General features: G+C 35.9%; 1 protein-coding gene across 5 annotated transcripts in view; it reads right to left on the bottom strand.

Moving 5' to 3' along the window:
- SGCZ (sarcoglycan zeta) overlaps nucleotides 1-26013 on the bottom strand; it is an 874970-nt gene that overhangs the window by 291635 nt on the left and 557322 nt on the right. For all 5 annotated transcript variants that reach the window (XM_054700821.1, XM_037525979.2, XM_054700823.1 and 2 more), the window contains one exon: nucleotides 24520-24714. In XM_054700821.1, the coding sequence (XP_054556796.1) occupies nucleotides 24520-24714 (195 nt within the window). The remainder of the gene's footprint in view (nucleotides 1-24519; nucleotides 24715-26013) is intronic.

The following is a 26013-nucleotide window of genomic DNA, read 5'->3' as shown; positions in this document are numbered from 1 at the left end:
ATAACGGATTTAAACTTTTTTTTTTAAAGATTTATTTATTTATTTATACAAGCACTGGGTACAGTCAGAAGCGCGGAAGGGTGAGAGAATTCACCAGAGCCAGAGCGAGGAACAGAACAGGTAGAGTTACGAAATACATTGCTGAAGGGAGTAGTCTGTCACACCATGTGGGAGCCGGGGATCAAACCGGCACTGCAGAGGCTGCGGGCAGCTTCGCAGCCCAGCGCTCAACTGCTGCGCCACCAGGAGAGGCCCTGGATTTAAACTTTTAATAAATTCCAAATTCTACTGAAAATGTTGCATTGAAAGAGAGGAAGGGTGAATAAACTATACTTTTCACTTACAGTTATTTCAGTTTTCCAGTTTAAACAGTCTAATATGAGATCAGAACTTTATTCAGTCAATTCATAGTTCAACTTTACTTTTTTTTTTTTAATTTAGGTAACATTGGCTTATCCTACTGTATATGATGTAGGGGTAAAGGATGACACATTTCAGGCTGATCTTACTATACCACACCCTCCACTAAGGCACTGAAAATCTTATACATAGTCCATTAGACCCCTCACCACATTGCTTTCCCTCCTTATTTGCCCCTTGTGGTAGCATCAATTCTACAGTCAAATTTCAAGGATTTGTTATTGGTTTGGTTTTACCTGACAATTTGTTTTATTTCTCTATATTCCACATGTGAATTCATTTGGTTTTTGTCTTTCTCCCTCTAATTTACTTCACTTAACATAATACCCTATATTTTCATGCACGTTGTTGCAAATGACAAGTTTACAATTTTTTACAGATGAATATTATTCCATATACATATACATATATACACACACACATACACCATATGTCCCTAATTCACTCAACTGTGTTTGGGCACTTGTCTCCACAGCTTGGCTATTGTAAATAGAACAGTGCTCCAATGAACATAAAGGGTATATATCCTTCCAAATTAGTATTTTTGTATTCTTTGGATTGATGCTGAGGAATGGAATACTGGGTCTCATAGTAGTTCCATTTGTAATATTTCCATAGGGACTGGATCAGTCTATATTCCCAGCAACAGTCTACATGGGTTCCTTTTATTCAATATTTACCAGTATTTGTTATTTCAGGTCTTTTTGATATGGTCCATTCTCACAGGTATGAGATGGCATGGGGTAGTTTCATTTGCATTAGCCTGATGATAAGAGATGATGAACATTTTTTCATGTGCCTGTTGGCCATCTGCATTTCTTCTTTGGGTAAGTGCCTATTTAACTCTTCTCAATATCATTTTGAGTTATCTCTTATATAGTCATTTTGAAAACTTCTGGCCACAAAGTATTTTTTATCATGTCACTGATTATTTCTCATTATCTCCTTTACACTCCATGTCTGAGAGGTGGCTATAACTATCCCAAATAACAACCCGTTGTGCACTTTTGCACTGCCTCTTCTAAGCCTGCAACTTTAAGAGAACAGAACTGTTAAAGCAAGGGTTGCACCATTAAAATCAGGTGGATGTGGACCAAGCATTGAACAAAGCAACCTCTAAGTCATTCCTAAAAGATAGGAATATACCACAGTAATCAAGTTAAACCAAAAACTTTCAGGTTTCTTCTAGTTTAAAGGTAAGTACGGCTTATGTATATATTGCAACCATTAAGTGATGAGAAAACTGCCAATACACTTAAATCTCAGGAAAAATGGGATTTATAAATACAACTTTCTAGGTGGGCCTTACAGGGTATAGTTGTTTTATTTTTTTTTAATCAAGTAGGAACAATTTCACATTTAAAATTGAATTAAATAATTAAAAAGTACTGATAAGTGTATATAAGATAAATAGAAGGAAATCAAAATTATTATGAATAGTATATTGAAATAAATGAAGATTATCCAAATGAGAGCAGAAGAAGGCTATTTATTCAAAATTATAATAACAAAGGAATAATTCACCATTATTGGAGTTTGATGGGAACTACAAAGTCAGAGAAGTGGAAAATCTTAACACAAAAAGGAAAGGCTTCAATATGCTCTCATTGCTGGCTGTTGACTAGGGGAAGTTGGAGATAGACTAGCCAGAAGTGGGGCATGTTATATGATTATTTTGAGGGTCTTATTTTTCTGTAAGCCATGTGTAGAAAATTGGGGCAAAAAAAATGGGGAGGTCATTGACTAACTTGTGACCATGCTGGACTAATTGATAGAGGTTGTGGGTCAGAGCTTTATTGTTAAATGTTGAGTGGCTCTAGTTCATTTGTGTATATTAATTTTTTTAAAGATTTATTTATGTATTTATACAAGCACTGGGTACAGTCAGAAGCGCAAGCGCGGGAGAGTGAGAAGATTCACCAGAGCCAGAGCGGGGAACAGAACAGGCAGACTGATGAAATACACTGCTGAGGGGAGCAGTAGGTGAGACAGGAGAGGTCTGCCCCGCCATGTGGGACCTTGGCTGGCTGGCCTGGAACGAACCGGTGCTGCTGAGGCTGGGGACAGCTTCACAGAGCTGCGCTCAACTGCCTGTGCCACTAGGGGAGGCCCTGTGTATATTAATTTTTTAACCACTTCATTTATAATAGTTTTCAAATGTTAATTTTGAATATCTAAACACTTCTGAATTTCAGACCTTATATAATTTTAATTCTCATATAAGAGTAATTTAATTAAATTTTGTTCATTTTTAAACATTGGATCATTACTAAATTGGAGACCCAAGGCTGGTGAGGCAGGCTTTTAAAATCACACAACTACAAAATAAAATATTAATCTTTGATATATTAGGAAATAATAAAAATGAACTATGGTAACATAGCATCTTAGAACTGAGTTCAAATTCCAACTTTGCCACCTAGTAGTCATGTATTTGGAGCAAGTTAATTTAATCTCTAAATAGGGTTCATAATAGTAACAGTTTTATTGAATTGTTAAAAGTAATGAGTTAACATTTCTAATGAAATGAGCTAATAAAAATATATGCTCCCAGACATTTACCATATTATAAGACTGACCACCTGTGCTACTACATGGTTAAATATAAACACAGTAACTAATGCTACCAGATAAAAGCATAGGAGTTTGTCTTTAGGAAAGCTAAATTTATTTAACTTTTAATAGTCACTGCTATTTTGAGTTGATGTATTTATATTAGCAGGCAATATGATGGGCAGTACTTAGTTGGTAAATAGGAGTTTGGTTGATTTCTAATAATAAATACCAACGTATGTAAAATTGTCAAGTGTTCTTTTAACCATAATTAGAGAAATACATATGAATCATAACTAAGTAAATATTTTAACTATTTTTGAGATTTTACAACCATAAAAACTTTATATATTCATTAGTGATCCCATGCAAAATCTCAAACAAGACTGATTCTCGATTATGTTACTAGAGAATCATATCCTTCAGTAGTTAGGACTTTAAAAATCTGATTCGTTATAAGTAGTATATTTTGTACTCTTGTATTCAAAGTTAAGAATATCACTCAGGCACCAAACTGTAAGTACGGTTGTATTGTAATCAAGGCCTTAACTTTATCACTAAGATTGAAATGAATTCCAAGTCATTTACTTCAGATTATTACCCAGAATATTTCTGCCCAATGTGTGATTGACCTTACACTGAAATTATTGCAAAGAAGTATCAACTAATAAGCGAAGCAATAAATTCATTACATAATGAGAAAAAGATATTTTATATTTGATTTTACAAGATATCCTATATATTTTCAAATACAATTTGATAAACTTTAAGAACTATATTAGTGTTATTATCATAAATATATTTTACCACTAATTATGTGGATTTAGCTTGGAAAAATGTTTATTAAAATTAATATTGTTTTCCAAATAAATAATTTAAAATTATTAATGCAAAAACTATTTTAAATTCATAAAATTTTAGATTATGGCAATTGATTTTAAATATTAACTACCAAAGAGTTCTCTTTATATAACTTTTTTCAATTGATTTTAGGTGAATTTTGCCACTGTTCTTTAGTGAATTAATTTTTGCCATACCATAAATATTTATTGAATCAATGTATCCATGGGTAGGCATATGAAAACATAAAATGACTTTAAAAAATATAATTAGAATTGTATGGCACCAGAGGGCACAGGGAATTAGCACCTTTAAAGTTTTAACCATCTGATGTAGCTATTCTATTCCTAGGTATCTACTTGAAGAATGCAAAAAAGCTCTAATATGAAGAGATATGCGCATTCCTTTGTTCAATGCAGCATTATTTACAATAACCAAGGTGTGGAAGTAACCTAAGAGTCACAGATGAGTGGATTAAGAAGGTATGTTATATATACACAATGAAATACTACTCAGCTACTTAGATGCAATCTTGCCATTTGCGATAACATGGATGAATGGCGGTGATTATGCTAAGCAAAATGAGTTAGAGGGAGAAAAACAAATACCAGATGATTTCACTCATATGTGGGATACAAAAAAACAAGACAAAGGGTCAGGCAAAACCAAACCAAAACTCAATAAATCTTACTGTAAAATAGAGGCCACCAGAGGGCAAGAGAGAGGAAGGTGGGGAGCGAAGTGGAGAGGCGGCCCAATGGACTATGGTGGAGGAATATGGGTGACGTGGTGGTGTGCTTAATGAATAATTTCTTATCTGTCACTAATATTTATTAAAATAAGATTCTAATTGGAAAACTATTTCAGTATAATCACATTATTGCATATGCTACTTTAAAAGTGATTTTAGGTAGAACTGATTGTTTATTGGCATCATGAGACAACTTAATATGCAGAAAACATAATTCTAAATCGAAATCCTGATTGTCGACAACACAACTTAAAGTTAAGTAGAGGAGGGAGCCCAGAGAGTGGTTGTGGTAGAACTCTACGAACTTGGTTATTTTATGAGATTTATAAGTTTAATTTGCACTTAGGCAAGTATAAAATATATCCACAACAGAATTACCAAGTTAACTGAATGAAGCTACCATTTGAGAAAGCACATATTTCACAGTAGGTGCAGCAATCAGACCTGGTGAGCTACAAGCAAAGTCAAGTATTTCTACTATTAAGAAAGCAAAACTAGGGCAGTGACTTTTGGCTTCTTCCCATCCAGTGGGGGAGGGGGGAGGTCGTAAGTCTCTACTTATTCAATTAAGCTTATTTCCTATGTATTAAATTCACTTTAATACAAAAATCAGCGATGAGGAAAATTAAAATATCTCTTGATCTAATATTCAATGGCTCATAACTAAAGATTAGATTCCCAAATAGGGTTTTCTAGGTCAGTAAGATTTTTCTGATGCACTTGATATTATTTTCAGCATATAGACCTCAGAACAAGAATTTGTTGGTGATGTAGTATCAGGTGTGTCATTTGTAAACTATAGACTGATTTATCTCTTCTTGGAAGATTTGAAAGTCTCCTTACATCATAAACTATAGTTTGTTGGCATTGTACATTGAATAATCTGCATTCTCTTAAGTAAATAGAACTACCAGCAAGGTAGTATTTATAAGTACTCATTAAAGATTTTTTCTAAGTCTTTAAAACCATTAGGTCTTTGTGAATAAGCCATAGTTTTGGCTTTAACTTCAGAAAATTAAACATAATCATTTTATATTGAGCATAGAATTCACTAAGATTCATGTAGAATTCCACTGATTATAAAATGTAGGCTCAGTGAATGATTATTGAAAACAAGTACAAAAAGAAAACTCAAAAAAAAAAAAAAACCTAAGAGCAACAATGAAAGATACTTACTATTTAATATTTTCCTTTTCATTTAATATCTTTTTCTATGCAATTCTTTTTAGGGACAATATAACACTGCATATATTGTTTTAAACAAATATTTTTATTTGATGTTCTACCATAAACACCTATTCAAAATCATTAATATTATTTGGAAAATTATATAATTTGGAAAATATACCATCATTAATATTAAATGCATACATTTATTATTATAGCTTGGCCCATTTTATCTTAAATCTTTAGCTGTTTCATATAAAATAAATATCTCTTTGGGCATAAATTTTTCTATACATTTGTGGTAATTTTTAGGGTATATAGATGATGTTAAATTATTCTAAATACCTGGAATTCTGAAGGATGTACAAATTTTAGGTTACTCTTTAGAAAGAAAGGAAAAATTCATTTGTACTGGTAAATATGATTTCACAATCATTTTATATTGTCATTACTTTTAATAAAACTTTAGAGTATCCTTAAGTGTTGATACAAGTAAGTACATTATATATATGTCTGTAAAATAAAATAGACATAAATTTGCATACATATGTTTAAGATACACATATTGAAGTATGTATTTCTGAAATTAAAACCAAGAGGAGAAAATATTTGCTAATTTATTCCTATGACACTGACAACACCAAATGCTTAGAAAGCAACAAGAACTGTGATTCATTACTTGGGGAAATGAAAAAAGGAACAGTCACCTTAAAAAACTATTTGATAGTTTCTCACAAAAATTAACATACTCTCATCATATGATCAAGCATTTATTTACCTCTTGGTATTTATTTGCCTAATGATGTTAAAAAGTTATGTCTATCCAAACACCAGCAGGTGTCTACTTTATTCATGCTTGCCAAAACTTGGAAGCAATCAAGATTACCTCCAGTAGGTAAATTGATAAATAATTGTGCTACATTCAGATAATTATTTCATGGTTAAGCCATGAAAAGACATGGAGGAAAATTATGTGCATATTTCTAAGTGACAGAAGTCAATCTGACAAGGCCTCATACTATATTTCCAATCCATGTGACATAGAACATTAAGTCAAAACTTTGAAGCCTGTGAAAGGATTGCCAGTTGTTAGAGTGAGGAGGTCATAAATAGATAGCACACTGAGGATTTTAGGGCAGTGAAGTGTGGTTCTGTAATGGTGGATATATGTCAGTATACATGACTCAAAGCCCAAAGGAAACACAGTAGAAAGAGTGGACCTGGGGCCTCCCCTGGTGGCACAGGTGGTTGAGCGCAGTGCTGTGAAGCTGTCCGCAGCCTCTGCAGCATCAGTTCTATCCCGGCCAGCCAGCAAGGGTCCCACATGGCATGGCAGACCTCTCCTGTCTTGCCCGCTGCTTTCGTCAGTCTGCCTCTTCTGTTCCCTGCTCTGTCTCTGGTGACTCCTCTCACCCGCCAGCGCATCTGGCCTGTACCCTGGTTCTTGTATAAATAAATAAATAAATAAATCTTTAAAAAAAAAGAAGAAAAAGAAAGAGTGGACCCTAAAGTAAGTGATGGATGGAACTTAGGTGATAATAATGTCTCAATGGGTTCACTCTGGTGGGGATGTTGATAGCGGAAGGCTGTGCATACATAGGGTCTAAGGGTATGTGGGGACTCTGTATTTGCTGTGAAACTAAAACCGCCATAAAAAATAAAGTTTAGGGCCTCCCCGGTGGCACAGCGGTTGAACGCTGGGTTGCGGAGCTGCCGCAAACTCTGCAGCGCTGGTTCGATCCCGGCCACCGGGCGAGGGTCCACATGGCGCGCAGACCTCTCCTGCCGCCCGCTGCTCCCCAGCAGTGTATTTCGTCAGTCTGCCTGTTCTGTTTCCTGCTCTGGCTCTGGTGAATTCTCTCATCCTCCTGTGCTTCTGACTCTACCCAGTGCTTGTATAAATAAATAAATAAATATTTAAAAAAAAAAATAAAGTTTATTTAAAATTCTAAAGAAATAAAAATACGTTTAACTGTTGCTTTAATCCTAATTCTTAGGATACTCATAGCGTCTATCCATTCTATGGATCTTGACTGCAATTGTGAATTTCTTTAGCTAGAAGAATGCTGGTATTTGAACAATGATGGTCAACCCATTGAAGTCTAGATCTCTAGAGATCTTGCATATATCCACATAGTTCCATGGAATTTCTAACCTCCTTAAAAGGGACTGGTGTATTGGAGGTTGAAAGACATGTGGTCCCATTTCCTAGCCAAGTGAACTGAGGCATCCCAAAACAGTCATGTGAAGTTTTCTTGTTTGAAATTAACAGGATTTGTATTTGTTAGATAACATTATTGTGGCAACAGATCATGGAAACATTGAATCTATTTAAAATACCAATTAGTTAGGCAGGCTTATAATTTCTTAGAAGAGTAAATTCATGCTCACATAAAAAGTTGCTTTTTGTTTGTAAAAATATGTGAATTTGTTAAGTTGTTAAGTAGTAGACTACTATACATGTAGAAAAAAATTATTTTGGCTATACTGACTTGTGAATAATATAACCAGCAGAATAATTAGATAGATAGATCAAAGTAGGTAGATCAAATTGACTCACGCTGCTCCCCTCAGCAGTGTATTTCTGTCAATCCACCTGTTCTGTTCCCTAGTCTGTCTCTGGTGAATCCTCTCAGCCCCTGCACCTCTGGCCTGTATCCCACTTCTTGTATGCATAAATAAATCAATCTTTAAAAAATATTGATAATGTATATAAAATAGTAATGCCATATTATATAAGGTACCCAACATATTGATGCATGAGTACTTTCTGCTTTTCCCTTCTATACTTAACACTATTTTCTATGTTATTTTCAGTACCTAGCTATTCATATACTTTAATCAATTTGTAAGACCAGTTCTAGTGTAATCCTAGGCATTTTATTTGAATTTTCAGCTCACTAACTAGTTGACAGAAGAGCTCTTAGAAAAAGTGTCAATATTGTTTTTAAGTCATCAATCAGGAATGAAGCATAAATACAAAATAAGCAAACTAGGTTAATCGAAAAATAGAATTCAATGTACAAAATTGCAATTTACCATGAAAATGTAAATTTTTGTGGAGATATACATGTCTTCAATATTGTTTAAGAAATTTTATGCATTTTAAAAATGTTTTATATGTTAATAAACATTAAAAGTATTTCTAATGCCAAACATCCATATTTAGGGCACATTTATTTTTATGATTATACTTACCTCTGCTGACTAAAATTAACATAGTAAGATAAACCTGGTCAGTCCATAACAAGAACTTTAACAAATACCAATGCTTCAAAAGTTTAGTTTAAGCCAAGTCCTAGGTCAAGAAGGAATAAAGGAGGTATCAGAGCTAACAGAGCCTTAGCACATTTCCAAATTTCTTTAGTCCAAAACTACATAAAATTTGGTATGGCAAAAATATGTAAAGTATAAGAAAATAAATATGTGCTTATCTAATGACATTATTTAGCTACAACATTTATAAGACAAGATGAAATATAGTTGCACACCCTTGGAGATGTGTTATGACCTCTCACCCATCTTTTTAGGAAAGAAGCAGTTGGCTACCTTGAACCAGATAGAGATCATCTAATATAAATATAAATAGCTTCCAACACAATGGAATTATTTGCAAGCAGGTTTTAATGGTGAATTTCCATATATATTTAAAATATTTTGCGGAAAATTATGATGTTTTTAATAAACAGTAGAGTTGCAGCTAAATATTTTATGGGTTAAAAATAACTCTAATTGCCCAAGGAAAAATGAAAAGATTATAAAGTTGTGGTATATTTGCAGGTTGGAACACTATCAAGCAATAAAAAAGATGAATTCTTGTCAATTATATCAACATGAATGGAACTGGAGGGGATGATGCTAAGTGCAATAATTTATTTTTTAAATTTTTTTAGAGATTTATTTATTTGTTTGTTTATACAAGCAATGGGTACAGTCAGAAGTGCAGGAGGGTGAGAGAATTCAGAGCCAGAGCAGGGAAAAGAACAGGCAGACCGACAAAATACACTGCTGAGGGGAGCAGTGGGCACGGCAGGAGAGGTCTGCGCACCATGTGAGACCCTCGCCGGCGGCCGGGAATCGAACCAGCACTGCAGAGGCTGCGGGCAGCTTCACAGCCCAGTGCTCAACTGCTGCACCACCAGGGGAGGCCCAGTGCAATAATTTAGAAGGAGAAAGACAAACATCACATGGTTTTACACATATAGGGCATATAAGAAAACAAAACAATGGGTCAGTCAAAAACAAACCAGAAAAAATAAACCCTAAAATCTTATGGTAAAACTGACTCTACCAGAGGGGAAAGAGGAAGATAGAGAAGAAAAGGGTATAACTGACTATGGTGGAGGATTATGAGTGCCTTGGTGCAGGGTTTGGTGTAATGGCAACAACTGAAGGGGGATGATTCCATACTTTTAAATGATACACGATGTTGTAAACAAATGCTTACCAATTTATTTCTTAAATTCAATGTAATCTAACATATGTTATGTTGTGGCTCTGAGTCAACAGCTGGGGTAAATGGTTTTATGTTTCTGGATTTCTATCTCCTTTGCATATAACAAGGACACTAATGCAGTCTCCAATTCTCTTATCAAACATACAAACAAGTCTGTATTTTCTATAACATTTTATTCAATGACTAATTTTCTTAATCCTTCATTTTTCCTGCAAATATCTAATATTCTAATGAACTCCATTTTGCACTAGTATATGATTTATGTCACAAGTTTTGTAGTTTATTTCAGTAAAAAGAACTACCACTTGGTAATTGCTTGAACTTGGATAAAAATGACAAAATTTTTCTTTATAAAGTCAAGGAAAGAAAATGTACTGCTAGGCTAAGACTAAGCATGAAAGATTTCATCTGAGAGGGACAATTTGTCAAAAAATTATGAGGAGGTACAAACAGAGGGTTATAATGGAAGCCGTCTTGCAACATTAACTATATCATTCACTCTCATAAATTCTCTAATAAATGCATGCAACACACAGAGGGGTGGTACAGGCTGAATGATTCTTCAGCAGGCAGGTGTTGACACTCCCCTGCAGAGAGTCAATGTGACACAGAAAGGGGTGCCCCACCTTGGATGAGGTGGCTGTACTGAGGGATTAACTGGGAATATAGAAATGAAAACCCAGAAAGGTAGACAAAAGCTGTGATCCTAAATCACCTTCAGAGTGATTTCTTATCATGGCCTACTAATTACTCTTCAGCAAAATATAATTTAACCAGGGAAAAGATTAGATTGGGAATCATAGGGATAACACAGCCTTTATTAAAATCATCATCCCTTTTATAAAGATGTCATTAAATACTCACTCTGATTAACTCAAAAGTGTAGTCATGTTTGAAACTGGCTATGAGAGATTAGGCACAGTCCCCATCACACTGATATTTGTTGAGAGGATAGAGGTAATTTTGTCCTACAAATTAAAAATATAATTAAGACCTAGTGATTTCATAACTATATATTTAGAGGTGTTGTGTAGATGCAGTGAGATACATGGGAAAGTAGGTCATTTAATGAAGAATATTGATATGATTTAATTTAAATGTAATTTTAATAATATTGATGCAACTAAATGTGGCAGAAAGAGCATGAACTTTAAAGTTGTGCAACCCATGTTGCTAACCTCACTTATCAATATGACCTTGGGAAGTTTAATTTTCCTAAGCCACTGTGTCTTCAACTGCCAGAAAGGATATAATATTTACTTTGCAGTGTTGTGAAATTCAATAAATCTGGCCTATAAAGCACATAATCTTGCTGAATATAAACTACGAGCTAAATAAATATGGGTCCCAGGCATCTTAAATTTCACTCTCATATCTAAAAGGTTATAAAAATAAAAAATAAAAGGGTTATAAAAAAGCCTAATGGTTATAAAAATTATAATATTATAATCAGATAATTATTTAAAACTTTGAACATTAAAGAAACTTGAAACATTCAGAAATTCATCCTATCACCTAGTAAATTTTAAGTATTACATTTTTCAAATGATTCAAAAGAGAGATTACTCTCTTGGGCAAATGAGCTATCTCATCCAGACAGGCCAGTGAAGTCATTATCAGGTGATGCAGGTTTTCAAAATAAACAGCTTGAGGTCAAAATAATGATGATGTTTCACAGCTGAACTCTCTCACTCTTAGAAGTTTTAGGTAAATTGTTTTTAAACCTCAGCTTTCAATTCAAATTTCACAAAACATCTTTATGATTACTTTATCACCCCAAGGAAATAAGACATTTCCCCTGATAAAATGTATCCCATAAAGCAACTTTATTAACAGCTAATACTGATTGAAATATTATTTGTCATTATACATAGCTGGCACCAATGGAATAATTACTTTGAGTTCTATTTTAAGCAATTTTACAGGAGTTCACTCACTTAACACTTTTAATATCCTAATGAGGTCAACATCATTGATTACAGATGAAGAAGCTAGAGTTAAAGAGGTTAAGTAACTCACACAAGGTCATTAGCCAAATAGCACTTGTGGAGTGAGAACATGAATCAGACTATCGGGCTCCAAAACTTTTATGTATGTCATTAGGATAATTAGTGCACATTAGCAAGATCCTTGTGTCTACAGCTGTTTTACATCCAAGTTTAATGGAACCGAGTAAATGCATATGAAGTATGGAATAATTGTGAAGTTGGAACTGCAGAAATGTGCAAGAGTAATGACAGCAACAAACAGATAACTTAGGATATGACAAGGTACGATCAGCCTCAGCAAAAATGCTTAGTGAATCTTTTTCCTGTGTATGTCTGTAGGACTCATGGGGAAACATAGTTTTCTGAGTTTCTCGGACTATTTTTCACCATGACCTTCTAGCACAGGTGGCCTAGTAGATAACATGTGGCCTTGAGATACAATCCACATGTGTGCAGAGCAGTAAATAATAATGTAATCTTGATGTATAGTCTGCATGAGCAAACATACTTCTGTAAACTAGGCCTAAACTTGGCCGCGTACTGGCTTTGATATAAACCATATAAAAGGTAATAGGGCTCCTCCAGGGGGGTCTCTCACTGGCCCCTCAGTGGGCAAGGACTACTGCTATGGCCAGATCCCATGTGGGCTGCTGCTGTTGCTACCTGTGTTTCTCCTGCTGCCTCATAATAAAAATTTGCGCCTGCTCCCCACATGTGGGCTTTGTGACCTGCTTTCTCATCTGCTGCCAACGAGTACAGGGCAAGATTATAGCTGAGGCCCAATAATGTCACCCTAGCACTGTGTGAGGGCAGGAATGGACACAGTGCCGGTTTCCTATTGTAGGGTAAAGAAAATATCAGGCTTTTCTGCCCTTCTGCCATCAGGATAGATGATGGATCCTTGTCCTGAATGCATGCCTGATGGCAGGCACCTGGAATAGTGTGTGGGCCTAGGTGGATGGGATTCAGCTGAGCTAAGACTGTGCTTTTAAGGGCGGCGTCACGGGGACGCCAGTAGCAGCAGCAACAGCAGCAGCAGTAGAAGCCGAAGCAGAAGCCGAGAAGCAGCAGAACGAACGCTAGAGAGTCCAGATAGAGTGAAGACTTGCTGGGGACTGGGAGGCCTGCCAGCCTCCCAGCCAGCACCCCTGCCTGCCATATGCCTGGTGAACCCCAAATAAAAAACCTGCAAAACTACTGAGGACTCTGACTCCTCCTTTACCCGGTCTGCATGGGATCAGAAAACCTGCACTGTGTCCAGTCCTGCCCTCTTACACCTATGATCCAGCAGACCGGGTAAAGGAGGAGTCAGAGTCCTCAGTGGTTTTTTGCAGGCTTTTTATTGGGATTTACCAGGTACACAGCAGCCAGGGGTGCTGGGGGGCCGGGAGGCTGGCAGTCCTCCCAGCCCCCAGCAAGTCCTCACTCTATCTGGGCTCTCCGCCATTCTCTCTGCTTCTCTGCTCTTTTGTTCATTCTGCCGCTTCTCGGCTTCTTCATCGGCTTCTCTTTCGGCTTCTACTGGTGTCCCCATGATGCCGCCTTTAAAAAGCCCAGTCTCAGGCCTCCCTGGTGGCGCAGCGGTTGAGCACTGGGTTGCCAAGCTGCCCGCAGCCTCTGCAGCGCCGGTTCGATCCCCGGCCACCAGTGAGGGTCCCACATGGCGCGCAGACCTCTCCTGCCACCCTCTGCTCCCCTCAGCAGTGTACTTTGGTCCTTCTGCCTGCTCTGTTCCCTGCTCTGGCTCTGGTGAATTCTCTCACCCTCCCGCGCTTCTGACTGTACCCAGTGCTTGTATAAACAAACAAACAAATAAATAAATAAGCCCAGTCTCAGCCCAGGTGAATCCCATCTACATATGCCCACACCCTATTCCAGGTGCCCGCCATCAGGCATGCATTCAGGACCACAGGGTTCCGTCATCTATCCTGATGGCGGGAGGGCAGAAAAGCCTGGCATTTTTTTTACCCTACACACTGGAACTAAGTTAAGGCTCTGAGGAGCTTGCTGCTGTTACCTATAATCTTAGAGAATGAAGACTACCCAGAATTAGGGTCATCTTAGAAGGAACATTTTCATCAGCAAATCCTATATTAAGGCAAGGCAAATATAAATGCAACACTTTTGTCCTGTGAAGTCATTCCCTTCTCATCATGTGAGACCCCCTCCTCTCTCCTTGATGGTCCAGACTCCTCTATTATTCTTTAGCAGAAGCAGCCAAAGAGGCAGAGCTTAACACTTGTTATACAACCCAAGCATGCACAGATGTGATTTAACTTAAGCTGAATTAAGAAACCACTGACATGGAACCAAGAAGCTTTTACAGCTTATACAGGACCACCCAAACTGTAATCAGAAGGATCATCAAGGAAGATCCATTTATCTAGAAAAGCCTCTCCATATATAGAATGATTTGTGACTAATTAACCAATCAAACCTTTCCAAGTCTATAACTTCCTCTCTACTAGTTTTTTTCTCCCTCCATTTCCATAAAACCCAGTATTAGTGCCCACATCAGAGAGCCATCTAGTAGTCTTGCCTCCTGTCTCTTTGCTATTTAACCTCAATATTAAACTCTTTCTTTTCTCAAAACCAGTGCCATAGCATTGACTTCTTTGCATGCTAGACAGCTGAACCCAAAGGCCTGGTGCCAGAGTCTATCAACCACTACTTAATGCAAGATTAGGATGGTCTGGGTAGCCCCACCAATCTAAGGGGGAATTCCAATTGACTCCAGTTATGTATGGGAAAATACCTCCTTGGCAGTAGTGGAAACTCAAGCTTTTAACCTGGCTTTATAATATAAATGAATATAAAAATGAATTAATTTCATCTTCTTAAATTATTATTACACACAATAAATAGATCCAGATACATATGTGGAGTTTTGAGAGGAAAAGATACTGGGAAAAGCATGTGGTTCAGATTTCTTTAATGGTTAATAACAAAACCTGCACCCCTGCTCTAGTGCTTGTTAACTACTTGAATAAAATTTCTCTCCTTTCCTACTTATGGCTGTTATTGATTTCTTTCATCTTTCAATAACTATAGATTAGATTATAATTAACAAAGGCTTATTTTGCTTTAGTGTGCCTTTTTTTTTTTTAATCAAATTAAGTTTAGAAAGTAACGGGCCTCCCTGGTGGTGCAGAGGTTAAGGTCTCAGCACTATTTAGCTATCGCCAGCCACTGTGGCATGAGTTTGATCCCTGGCCAGGGAGGTGACTCACATGGGCACAGCAGACCTCTCCTGCCTCATCCACTGCTACCCTCAGCAGTGTATTTCCATAGATCTGCCTATTCTGCTCCCCATTCTGTCTCTGCTGAAACCTCTTACCCTCCTCATGTCTGGCCTACAACCCAGTTCTTGTATGCATACATAAATAAATCTTTGGAAAAAAAAGTTCAGAGGGACTCCCTGATGGCACAAAGGGTTAAGCACCTCACTATGAAGGAATTCGCAGCCTCTGCAGCACGAGTTCAATCCCTGGCTGGCCAGGGAGCAACCCACATAGTGCAGCAACCTCTCCTGACTCGCCCGCTGCTCCCCTCAGCAGTTACTTCAGTCAATCCGCCTGTTCTGTTCCCCACTCTGTCTCTGGTGAATTTTCTCACCCCCCATACCTCTGGCCTGTACCCGAGCTTTTGTATGCATTAATAAATAAATTAAAAAAAGGTTCAAAAAGTCTCATATCCTAAACATGAGACCAAATTGAGTGAACAAACATCTCTAGAAAATCTTGATATGATCCTTTCCAGCTCCATCCATGTTGCTGCAAATTTCATGAGTTTATATTTTTTGATTGCTGAGCAATATTCCATTGTGCATATGTAGCACATCTTCTTGATCCAATCATCTATTTTTGGGCATTTGGGTTGTTTCCATAGCTTAGCTATTGTAAATAGTGCTGCTATAAACATAGGGGTGCAGATGCCCTTTTGAATTAATGTGTCTGTGTCCTCTGGGTAAATACCTAGGAGTGGAATTGCTGGATCATATGGAAAGGATCATGCTCAGCGAAATAAGCCAGAGAGAAAAAGTAAAATACCAGATGGTCATGCTCATAGCAGGAATTTAGAAAACCTAAATAAGGGACCAGGAAAAAGACTAATTATAATAAAGTAAAAATCAAAATCAAAATCAAAATCAACAAACAACTAAACCCAAATGCCCAAAAATAGATGACTGGATCAAGAAGATGTGGTACATATATACCATGGAATATTACTCAGCATTCAAAAAAGATAAACACATGCAATTTGCAGCAACATGGATGGCGCTGGAAGGGATCATGCTCAGCGAAATAAGCCAAAAAGAAAAAGAAAAATACCGGATGGTCTCACTCATAGCAGGAATCTAGAAAACTTAAATAAGGGACCAGGTAAATGAATATAAGAAAGTGAAAATCAAAATCAACAAAAAACTATGAACCAGAGACACTTTTTGGGGGGTGGGGGCGGGAGGGGAAGGATTGGGGTCAGAATGGGGCGTTTGCAATTGTATGGGGGAATATAAAAATAAAATTTATTATTTAAAAAAAAAACAAAAAAAACAAAAAACAAACAACTATAAACCAGAGACACAGTACAGGGTAGGGAGGAGGGAACAGGATCAAAACGGGGGGTGGGGGGTGGGGATTTTATGGGGACTATAACCAAGATGAAAATGCATACATTGTGCAAAAATGGAAAATGAGGTAAAAATATATAAAATTTAAAAAATAATAATTAAAAAAGAAAAAAAAATCTTAATATGTATTGACTTTGATTGCTAAATGAGGAGGTGTTTGGGGAAGTTATGTGTCACTGTGACTGATAGGTCCAGGCCCAATGGTAGAGAGTGCCTTCCAAAGAGAGGAGAGATGTCAGGAAATACAAAGTCCTTTTGTTCTCTCTCATCCTTGAAGGTCAGATTCCTTTTTCTAGAGATCTGATTTGATTTGAGGTTTGGTGGTCACTTACAAGTAACTGGCAGACTGTGGCACCTCTTAATTACCAATGAATCTTGCACCAAGGAAGATGAGGTAAGATAGAATAACAAAAGAATTATTTTACATGAAATCCAAGGTTTTTTGTGCAAAAGACTGGAATTGTAATGTACTGATTACTGAGGCCTATTCAGAGCTAGTAACTAGCTGGGCAAAGGGCTATACTTTCACAGAAAAACTATCTTTTTTTTTAATGAGATTCTTTTTTTTTCCCCAAAGATTTATTTATTTATTATACAAGAACCGGGGTACAATCAGAAGCGCGGGAGGGTGAGAGAATTCACCAGAGCCAGAGCGGGGAACAGAACAGACAGACCAATGAAATATACTGCTGAGGGGAGCAGCGGGCATGGCAGGAGAGGTCTGCGCTCCATGTGGGACCCTGGCGGGTGGCCGGGGATCGAACCGGTGCTGCAGAGGCTGTGGGCAGCTTCGCAGCCCAGCGCTCAACCACTGTGCCACCAGGGGAGGCCCAATAAAACTATCTTACCTAAGCATTTTGGGATTCTGGGAGAAAATGTGCGATGCTTCTGTTCCAATCAGAGTAAGCTGGTCACTGCCTAAAATATGTGATAGAACTTGAGAAATGTCCTCTCTTAATGGGAGACAGAAAGATTTCAGATAAAAGTTTTAAAAGTCCACAACATAAAAAATGGAAAACAATTGAAATCTAAAGCAGTTTTTTTGCTTTGTTTGTTTTTTTTTTTTTTTTTTTTTCAAGAAAAGTGCCATGTTCCCATGGCTGACTTACATGTTTTGATCTTAGACTAGTTCCTGGTAATAACTGGATAGAATTGAAAGACCACATGAAGCTATGTAATACAGAAACCAGGTGGGAAGAAAACACAACTCTTATTCCTATGGCCTGATTTGCACTCTGGCACTACTGTGAAGGAGACACAGAAATGAGTCACAGGCCAAGCAGAGCACCCACAGGGTCAGAATAGAACAGGAAAAGCCTCGGAGGACTAAGGAGGGCTTCAGAGACAAGGGCGACGAATTCCAAAGGGGACTAATCAAACATGCCAGGACTAAGGGCAACAGGACATTCCTGGACAAGGATGACAAAGAAAAAGGGCTCTTATATAAGGGCTGGGATACAGAGCCTTAGTTCTGGGAACAGAGACAGTAGGCCAGTGAGTGAGACCACTGAGAACTAACCAATCACAAAAAGACCGAAGGTGCTTTAGAATAATTAGGGGGAAAATGTATATGTTCCCCAATGCATGAGTCCATTTCAGCTTTCTTGGCCCTCCGTGGCCTGATTCCACTGCCCTCGGAGTCCCACTTTATTTCTATGTCTTTTCTCCTCAATAAACATTCTCTTTCTCTAAACAAATTTGCATCTTCTCACTTGCTTGCCTGACGGTCAGACTGCTGTGGCTTCATGAGACACCAGCCCGTGGTGGTCTAGTTGCTGGGACTCAGCACTGCCACTGCAGCCTGGGATCTATTCCTAACTGGGAGACTAGGCCTGAAAACTTGAAATTACAGTATTAGAAGTAGACACATTTATGTGCAGGGATGGTAGGGCCCTTTAGAGCATGGGCCCCATTTGGTAGGATGCCCCCAGTGTCCCTTGATTATAATCTAAGAGTTTAACTGAGATAACAAGTGAAAAACTTAAAACATTAAATTCTAAGCTTTTTTTACTGAAATTGATGCTAAAAACTTTAAAATTATATTCAACTAAAAATAATATATCCCCTGCATTGTGCCTGAACAAGATACCAAGATAGAAAAAAACAATAAGAATGGATTCCATTATTGAGAAATTCGAACACTGAAGGGACCAGGAAGAAAGCCTAGTCTGGTTACGTCAGTCAGTAGAGCATGAGGGTCTTAAAGGGACCAGGAAAATTTTGATAGACAAGAAGAGGTATATATTAAGATGAACCATAATTACATATCTAATATGACATAGCAAGCCGAAACATAGAGATCAGATATGAATAAAAAAGTTATAGGAATACACCTGTCTGAAAAGGAAACCTAAACAAACAAATGAGTAAATAAGCCAATAAATAGGGAGGATCTTCATAAGCTAGATAGGAGGTCAGAATTGTGGCTTAAGAGTCACCAATTTAATTAGTAATTCTCTGTTAAGAAGAAAGGAGATGGGGAATAAAAAAAAGAGATAAGGAGTTAATATGAATAAATGGAACCTTTACAAATCAAAGGTTGTAGGACACGCCCATCCAATTACTTTAGAGAAAAACCAATAAAGGCCAATATTACTAGACATATACTTTAGATTCGAGGACTTAGAGAAATTCTAGTACTTGTGCAGCTACAATTATTGGTATGTAAGATTATCTTAGGGTCCTTGCTTGTGATAGCAAATTAAGATTGGCTCTATCTCCCTAGAATGTGTAACTTATTAAATACTGTTAATGGGGACTATTAAACTTGGTTTTTAGAACATAAACCTTCATTTTCAATGTAGATACTAATAAATACAACTTCATAGGTCAGGGACTATCTCCTGTGTCTATGAGGCCTTAATAACAACAGAGGGATCTGGAATAACTGGCAGTCTTTCCATTAATTCTTCCTAGTAAACTTCAATAATTAGAAGAGGCTAAATTACAACTGTTTTTTATTGTAGGTAATGTCAAAGAAGGATATTCTAGTACTTATCGAGGGCTAATTATATGGCAGGCACTGTTCCCTGCCTTGGGACTACAGTGGTAGAAAAAGTGACAAAAACTCTCTGCTTTGTGGAGCTTAAATTCATTCTGTGAGAAGGGAAACATATTATAAGCAAGGCCATATATAGATAAACTATTTTGTGATGAACATGCTAAGGTGGAGAATGAATTAAACATGATTATTTCATAGTTAAGCCTCACATGTTTATACATATCTATTGATTTGGGGTAAGAATGAAGGTGCATTTGGGGTGACAAAGTTTTGATCAATAGAAAAACTGACTGAATACAAGAAAAGTTCATTCTAAATAACAGGACTATTAAAGACTAACAAAGTTTTAGGATGAACTTGTTAACAAATGATAGCAAATACACTTTATACATTTTAAGTAGATCAATAGTGACTTTATAATATGTCACTGAGTTAATGATGAAGATTAAAAAAAACTAAATAATTATAAGAATGGGATGGGAAATATGATATCACATTTACAAAGATATTGAAAGAACACAGGTTTTAAAACTTAGAAAACATGTTAAATCACATCCCACAAAAAATTAACTTAAAAATATGATTTTAAGAAAGTTAGAAAGCTGAAGACTGAATACAGTAATATGTGTACACTCAACTTTAAAATCATATCCTAAAGGAAAAGAAAATATGGTGAAATGCATCAATAACTGTATGGTCCATAGCTGTAAACAGTAAGCTCTCTCAAAATAATTCATAGTTTTGTAAGCATGTTATATAATATCTTAAATGAAGAATGACAGAGGCAGCTAAAGAAACCAAAATGACTGCATAAGAATCTCTAATATATTCTGATTTTTAGATATTAAAAAAATCATCACCTTTGAAAATATATATCCATTGCTTGCATATGTATATTCATGTAAGCAATGTATGTGTATATACACCCATACATGCATGTATAGGTGTATATATGTATATTATAACATAATCTGGACTTAATTAGTAAATCATTTTGGATTGAAAGACCAGAACTAGAATCTCATGTTTAAAGTTCAATAAAGGAAAACTGCTACAAAATATTACAATAAAACTATCCAGTGATTGGATGGAATGGTTTATCTGTCATCCTGAGGAGGGTTTAAGGAGATATCCAGTGAGAAAATGGAGGAAATATTGTGGTTTGACCACTTGCAATATGTGGATGGCTGAATTAAAAATTCTCCAGTTCCTTTTCAATGCTAAAACACTATAATATTCAATCCTACTTCTTGTGCTACTGCCTTTCAATAAACATCCATGCCACTAATCATACACTTCTCTAGGAATTTTATTTTCCAATTTGTTCAATTAATCAATTGCTTCAATTATTATACACATGTGGGTATTCTTGATTTCTCAGCCACAACATAATTGTTTTAATACTTTGCTTAATACATGGCACTTACGTTTCCATTTTTTCTTTTGCAAACTTGTCAACATATCTACTAATATTAAGCTGGATGCTACCAATTTTTACTTAGAACTCTTGTGGTTAAAATGGCTACTTTATTATATTAAATTTCAATTATAGAACTAATTTACATAGAATTAGTACTTCAAACAAGCAAAGAATATTGCCTCAGCACAATGCCTGGGTTTGATAAATCTACTAGATATTTATATTGAACCACAAAGATATTAAATGAACCAAGCAACAGCAATATACCAACAAAAATATGTAATTGGGTTATATTGATCTTGGAAGAATGAACTTTCAATATCTCTTCTCAACTCATTCCTATACTTATCAACTCTCAGAACCAGGAAATTACTGTTTGTATCTATTCTAAGTCATTCACCCTGTAGTATAAACTCATTTCCTTTTTCTTGATTCCCTGCAACAGGGTATCTTAATAGCAGGTAAATTTATTTTCCACAGAATAAGAAACAGAATAAGGTCATATCAACCATACAGATAATGATGGACTCTAAGAAGTATCATAAAACAGGTTGGCAATCAACCTTGCTGTGCTGAAAACACAATATTTTGACAATAATAACATGCCTGGTTTGCTCAAATAAAAGATCTTGACAGCCACATATTTTTATGTATTGGATGGCAACAGTTATAATGAAAGTGAAATACATTTTGTACAGATCAATAATACTCACCAAACAATTTACACATCATTTACTACTTCTTACTATAGTTTGGCTAAAAATGGGTTTTGGTTCACTCTAGATATAATATAATCATAATGTAGTAGTGAAACATAAAATTGATTTTTTACTGCTCTAATGTAAGAGGATTACAAATTATTTTATACTCTTTCAAGTACATACAACTTAATCTGACGTGTAGTATTCAGGAGCTAAAGTTACTGCATTGAGATAGAGATTGTGTTCTCTTACAAAGAGTATATGCCTAAGATAATTACAACTTTATCTTTCCATTAGTTTTACCTCCACACAAATAATTAAATGACTGAAGGAAAAACACACTTCTTTTTTGATTATAAAAAACTGAAAATGTGTTAGAAAAAAATAGAAATATATGCTCAAAATAAAAAATAAACAGCTTGGCTCCTATGGAAATAGCCTTCTTTTCATTATCCCCAAGAATATGTTGACATTTACATTTTGACCAGCTGAGGTTCAAATTAGATAGCTCCATAGGTGACAGAAACCCAGGGGCTTGTGTGGAACCTGAGGACAAAGGTGATTGTTTTAATTATTTCCCTTGAATGGCTTATCCAACCTTGGCCTCAGCATGCAGCAAGGTATTGGGAGCCTGATGCATGCAGCCATGTAATTATGCATTAGGGTGTATTTTCTTAATTAATTTAAATATGCTTGAGAAGTTTACATGGCTTGAATCTGAAAACTTTTGTGGCCTGGTCATTGGATAGAATCAAAAGTCACTGAATTGGCCAAATTGGTCACATCTTTCAGAATATTTTGATGGACACCTTTTGATAGAGGAAATTGAATGCTTTAGATTGTAAAACCTGGAGAAAATTCCATTCTTTACTTCCTTAATTATTTTTTTTTCAAGTTAAGAAAAATGAGGTTGAAAAGTTGCAGTGAGAATCTATATATTTGTCTGATAGAACAGCACAGCATAAGAGATTCAAAAGGACATACATATTGACTTACTATGTGAGAAACTGATCTTTAATGAAGCTCTGAAACTACTCAGAGAAGGTAGGACAGAACTCGGAAGAACAGAAAGTCTGTGGGTAGAGTTAATGACATTTGCGCCAAAATATTCTCAAATGAGATTGGGAGGTGGGGAGAGAAGTACTGAGGCAACTCTTGGGACAAAGGAATGGTTCAAAGGCATTACCATAGTAGCACAAAGCACAAAGCATTAATTTTCTTTCTATCCCTCAACTCCACTTCAAATCACCCACAGTCTCAAAGGACTTAATCTGGCTCTGCACACTTATCCATCTCTAGGATGCTATTAGTTCCTCTAATCATGGACCATAGTGAGTTCTGCCTGTCCTTTCTTTGTTTTTAGTTCTTTTTATCATGAATATCCTTCAAATTTTGTACTGTATTAAAAAAAAATGGAGCCCTTGCTCAGCTCATTTATCTCCATGAGCATATGCTATTTTATCATGCTCTGCACTGTTATAGCTTTCCTCTCTGGAAGGTTATGGTACCTGCCGTCCCAGACTCCTGCACAAATCTGTGGTGTTCTACTCTGTGAACAGATGCTGGGCTCATTTTCCCTTCTGAGATTCTGTTTCAACTTAGAATTAGGTATCAGTGAGGTCAGAAAGACACTTGTCTTGCTAACCCAATATGCAGCAGAGTTAAAAAAAAAATGCCATCCACTGTAAGAAGATCAGTGTTTTTAGATAGCATTACACTGGTCTGTGAGGATGCAGATTTCTAAAGGATAATAACAATCTTGTCAGCAAGGGAAAGATACCTGCTTGGATAGGATGACATCTTAGATCTGTACGCAAAGGCCACAGAGATTTAGGGCAGGGTAGAGAAATTTAAGAATTTTGCCAGAAAACATAACATGAGTTAAATTAGACTTTGCTAAAAGTAGCTAGTCTCTCCCAGATAAGCCATGCTCTAGGTTCATTTTATATAGTCAATCAACTGCAGTAAAATGATTTCATGAATTACATAACAATTTTGCTATTATTCATCTTCAAAAAAGAAGAATATAATTTCTGATTTATGTCTATTTGCTTCATTTATGCTCTGAAATAATGAGATCACCTCCTGCTAACAATTACCCGATATTGGTTCATGCATACAGCTCAGGAGAAATTTCAGGATTTAGAGTTGATTATGCAGTATGTTATATATTAAACATATATAGAGGGCTATAGAGTTAAATGTTCTTTATACTAAATATTTTAAAGGAATTTTAAATTTCTAAAATGAATTCTAATATTAAATGTCATCTGTAAAAATAAACTCATTTCTGCTTGGCATATATAAGAAGCAATAGTTTGTTCTTATTGTTTAAATGTTTTCTGATTTTCTAATGAATCAATGGGCTATGCTGTCCCTGATCAAAATTTCTCACATGTAGATAACAGGTAGCAATATCATATATATGCTAAGAATAAATACGTTGAAATCAGTCTTAAAAGATGACAGCCCTGAGTTTAAAAGCATACTTGCAACATTTGAGGTGGATAATTTCAACTAGAAAAATAAAAATAACATAGCTATATTATCTCTGAACCAAAGCAATAAATGTAAAATCATAGCAGTACTTACCACAGTGAAATTCATAACTTTCAATATCCATATTGTCATGGCTAAGTTAACAATCATGGTAACCAACAGCAGAAGGACAAAGAAGTATAAGCACCTCTTTCGCCATCCATAAATTCCCACTGGGTAAAGTTGTGCATTCTCAGCCCTTGGCAGGTTATTCTGTTGTGTTGCCAGTATATATTGTTCTCGTGTCATCTGGAAAAAAAAAAAAAAAAAAAAGAAAGAAAAGAGAAGAAAAAGAAAAAAAAGCATTCAAAAATAAAACCAATGATTATTTTTTAAATCAATACATAGAACATACCTAAGAACAGTGGGTACTGAACTCTCAAACAATTATTTCTGTATAATGGAAACTAATTATTAATTTAATTAAAATGCTTCAAATCATTATCATCTTTTTTTATGTTTTTATATTTTTTAAAGATTTCTTTATTTATGTATACAAGAGCTTGGGTGTAGGCCAGAGGTGCAGGGAGGGTGAGAGTATTCACAAGAACAGAGTGGGGCACAGAACAGACAGATTAACTGAAATACACTGCAGAGGGGAGCAGAGGTTTAGACAGGAGAGGTTGGCTGTGCCATGTGGGTTGGCTCACTGGCCAGGACTCGAACTCATACTATAGTGGCTACAGATTGCTTCATAGTTCTGAGACTTAACCCTTATGACACTAGCAAGGCCCCCACCAATTTTTTTTATTTTAGAGCATTTAACTAATTGTGGTATATATGAGTTATATTATTTTTAGCCAGGTTTTTCTGAACTCAATAACAGAATTTCGTCTCAAGAGTCTCAGAAGACTCTTCTTCTAGTGGCCATAGCCTCCACACATGTCTAGTTTTCTCTCGGAATAGGTCTCACCTGTTCGTTGGACAGAGTCCAACTATGTCAGTAGGTTTTTCTGTGTGTTTACGATATATGGATATAAGATGTTTAGGGTATGTTTCAATAAAAAATGCCAATGTATTTGCAAGAGACTATGGAAAGAAAGTATATTTTCATTTAGGATTTCATAGATATAAATAATAAAAATTTTAATTTAGAAACTTGGTTATTTTTGTTTTATGAGTTAGAAAACAACTGATATCTAATTCAACAGTGTATATACTACAGCATCATTTTATAACACAGTATAATGAAATAAGAGGAAGTCTCATAAGGGAAGGGAGTAGTCGTCTTTGGTAAAGAAACATTTAGGCTCCATATTGTTTTTTTCAAAAAAGAGTGTTTACTGTCCTGATACAATCTAGAAATATGTATAAAAAATCAAAGAATTATCTGCTGGGTGGATAATTTTCAGAATAGCATTTATTATATCAAGCATGAAAATAGCCATGTTTTAAAAATATGATATATGGGATATTATTCCATTTATTTCTCTTAAGGTTTTTCTAAGATTGCCTTCCTTAAGTATGTCAGTAAAGGAATCAATTCACTGACAGAAATGTCAAATAAATTATATTAAAGTAAAAATATCAATAAAAAACAATGGAATA

Source organism: Talpa occidentalis, unplaced genomic scaffold (assembly GCF_014898055.3).
Source record: "Talpa occidentalis isolate TD23 unplaced genomic scaffold, MPIMG_talOcc4v2.1 talOcc4.4, whole genome shotgun sequence".
Classification (NCBI taxonomy): domain Eukaryota; kingdom Metazoa; phylum Chordata; class Mammalia; order Eulipotyphla; family Talpidae; genus Talpa; species Talpa occidentalis.
The sequence above is the reverse complement of the archived record's forward strand: the minus strand, read 5'-3'. Positions and strand labels throughout refer to the sequence as shown.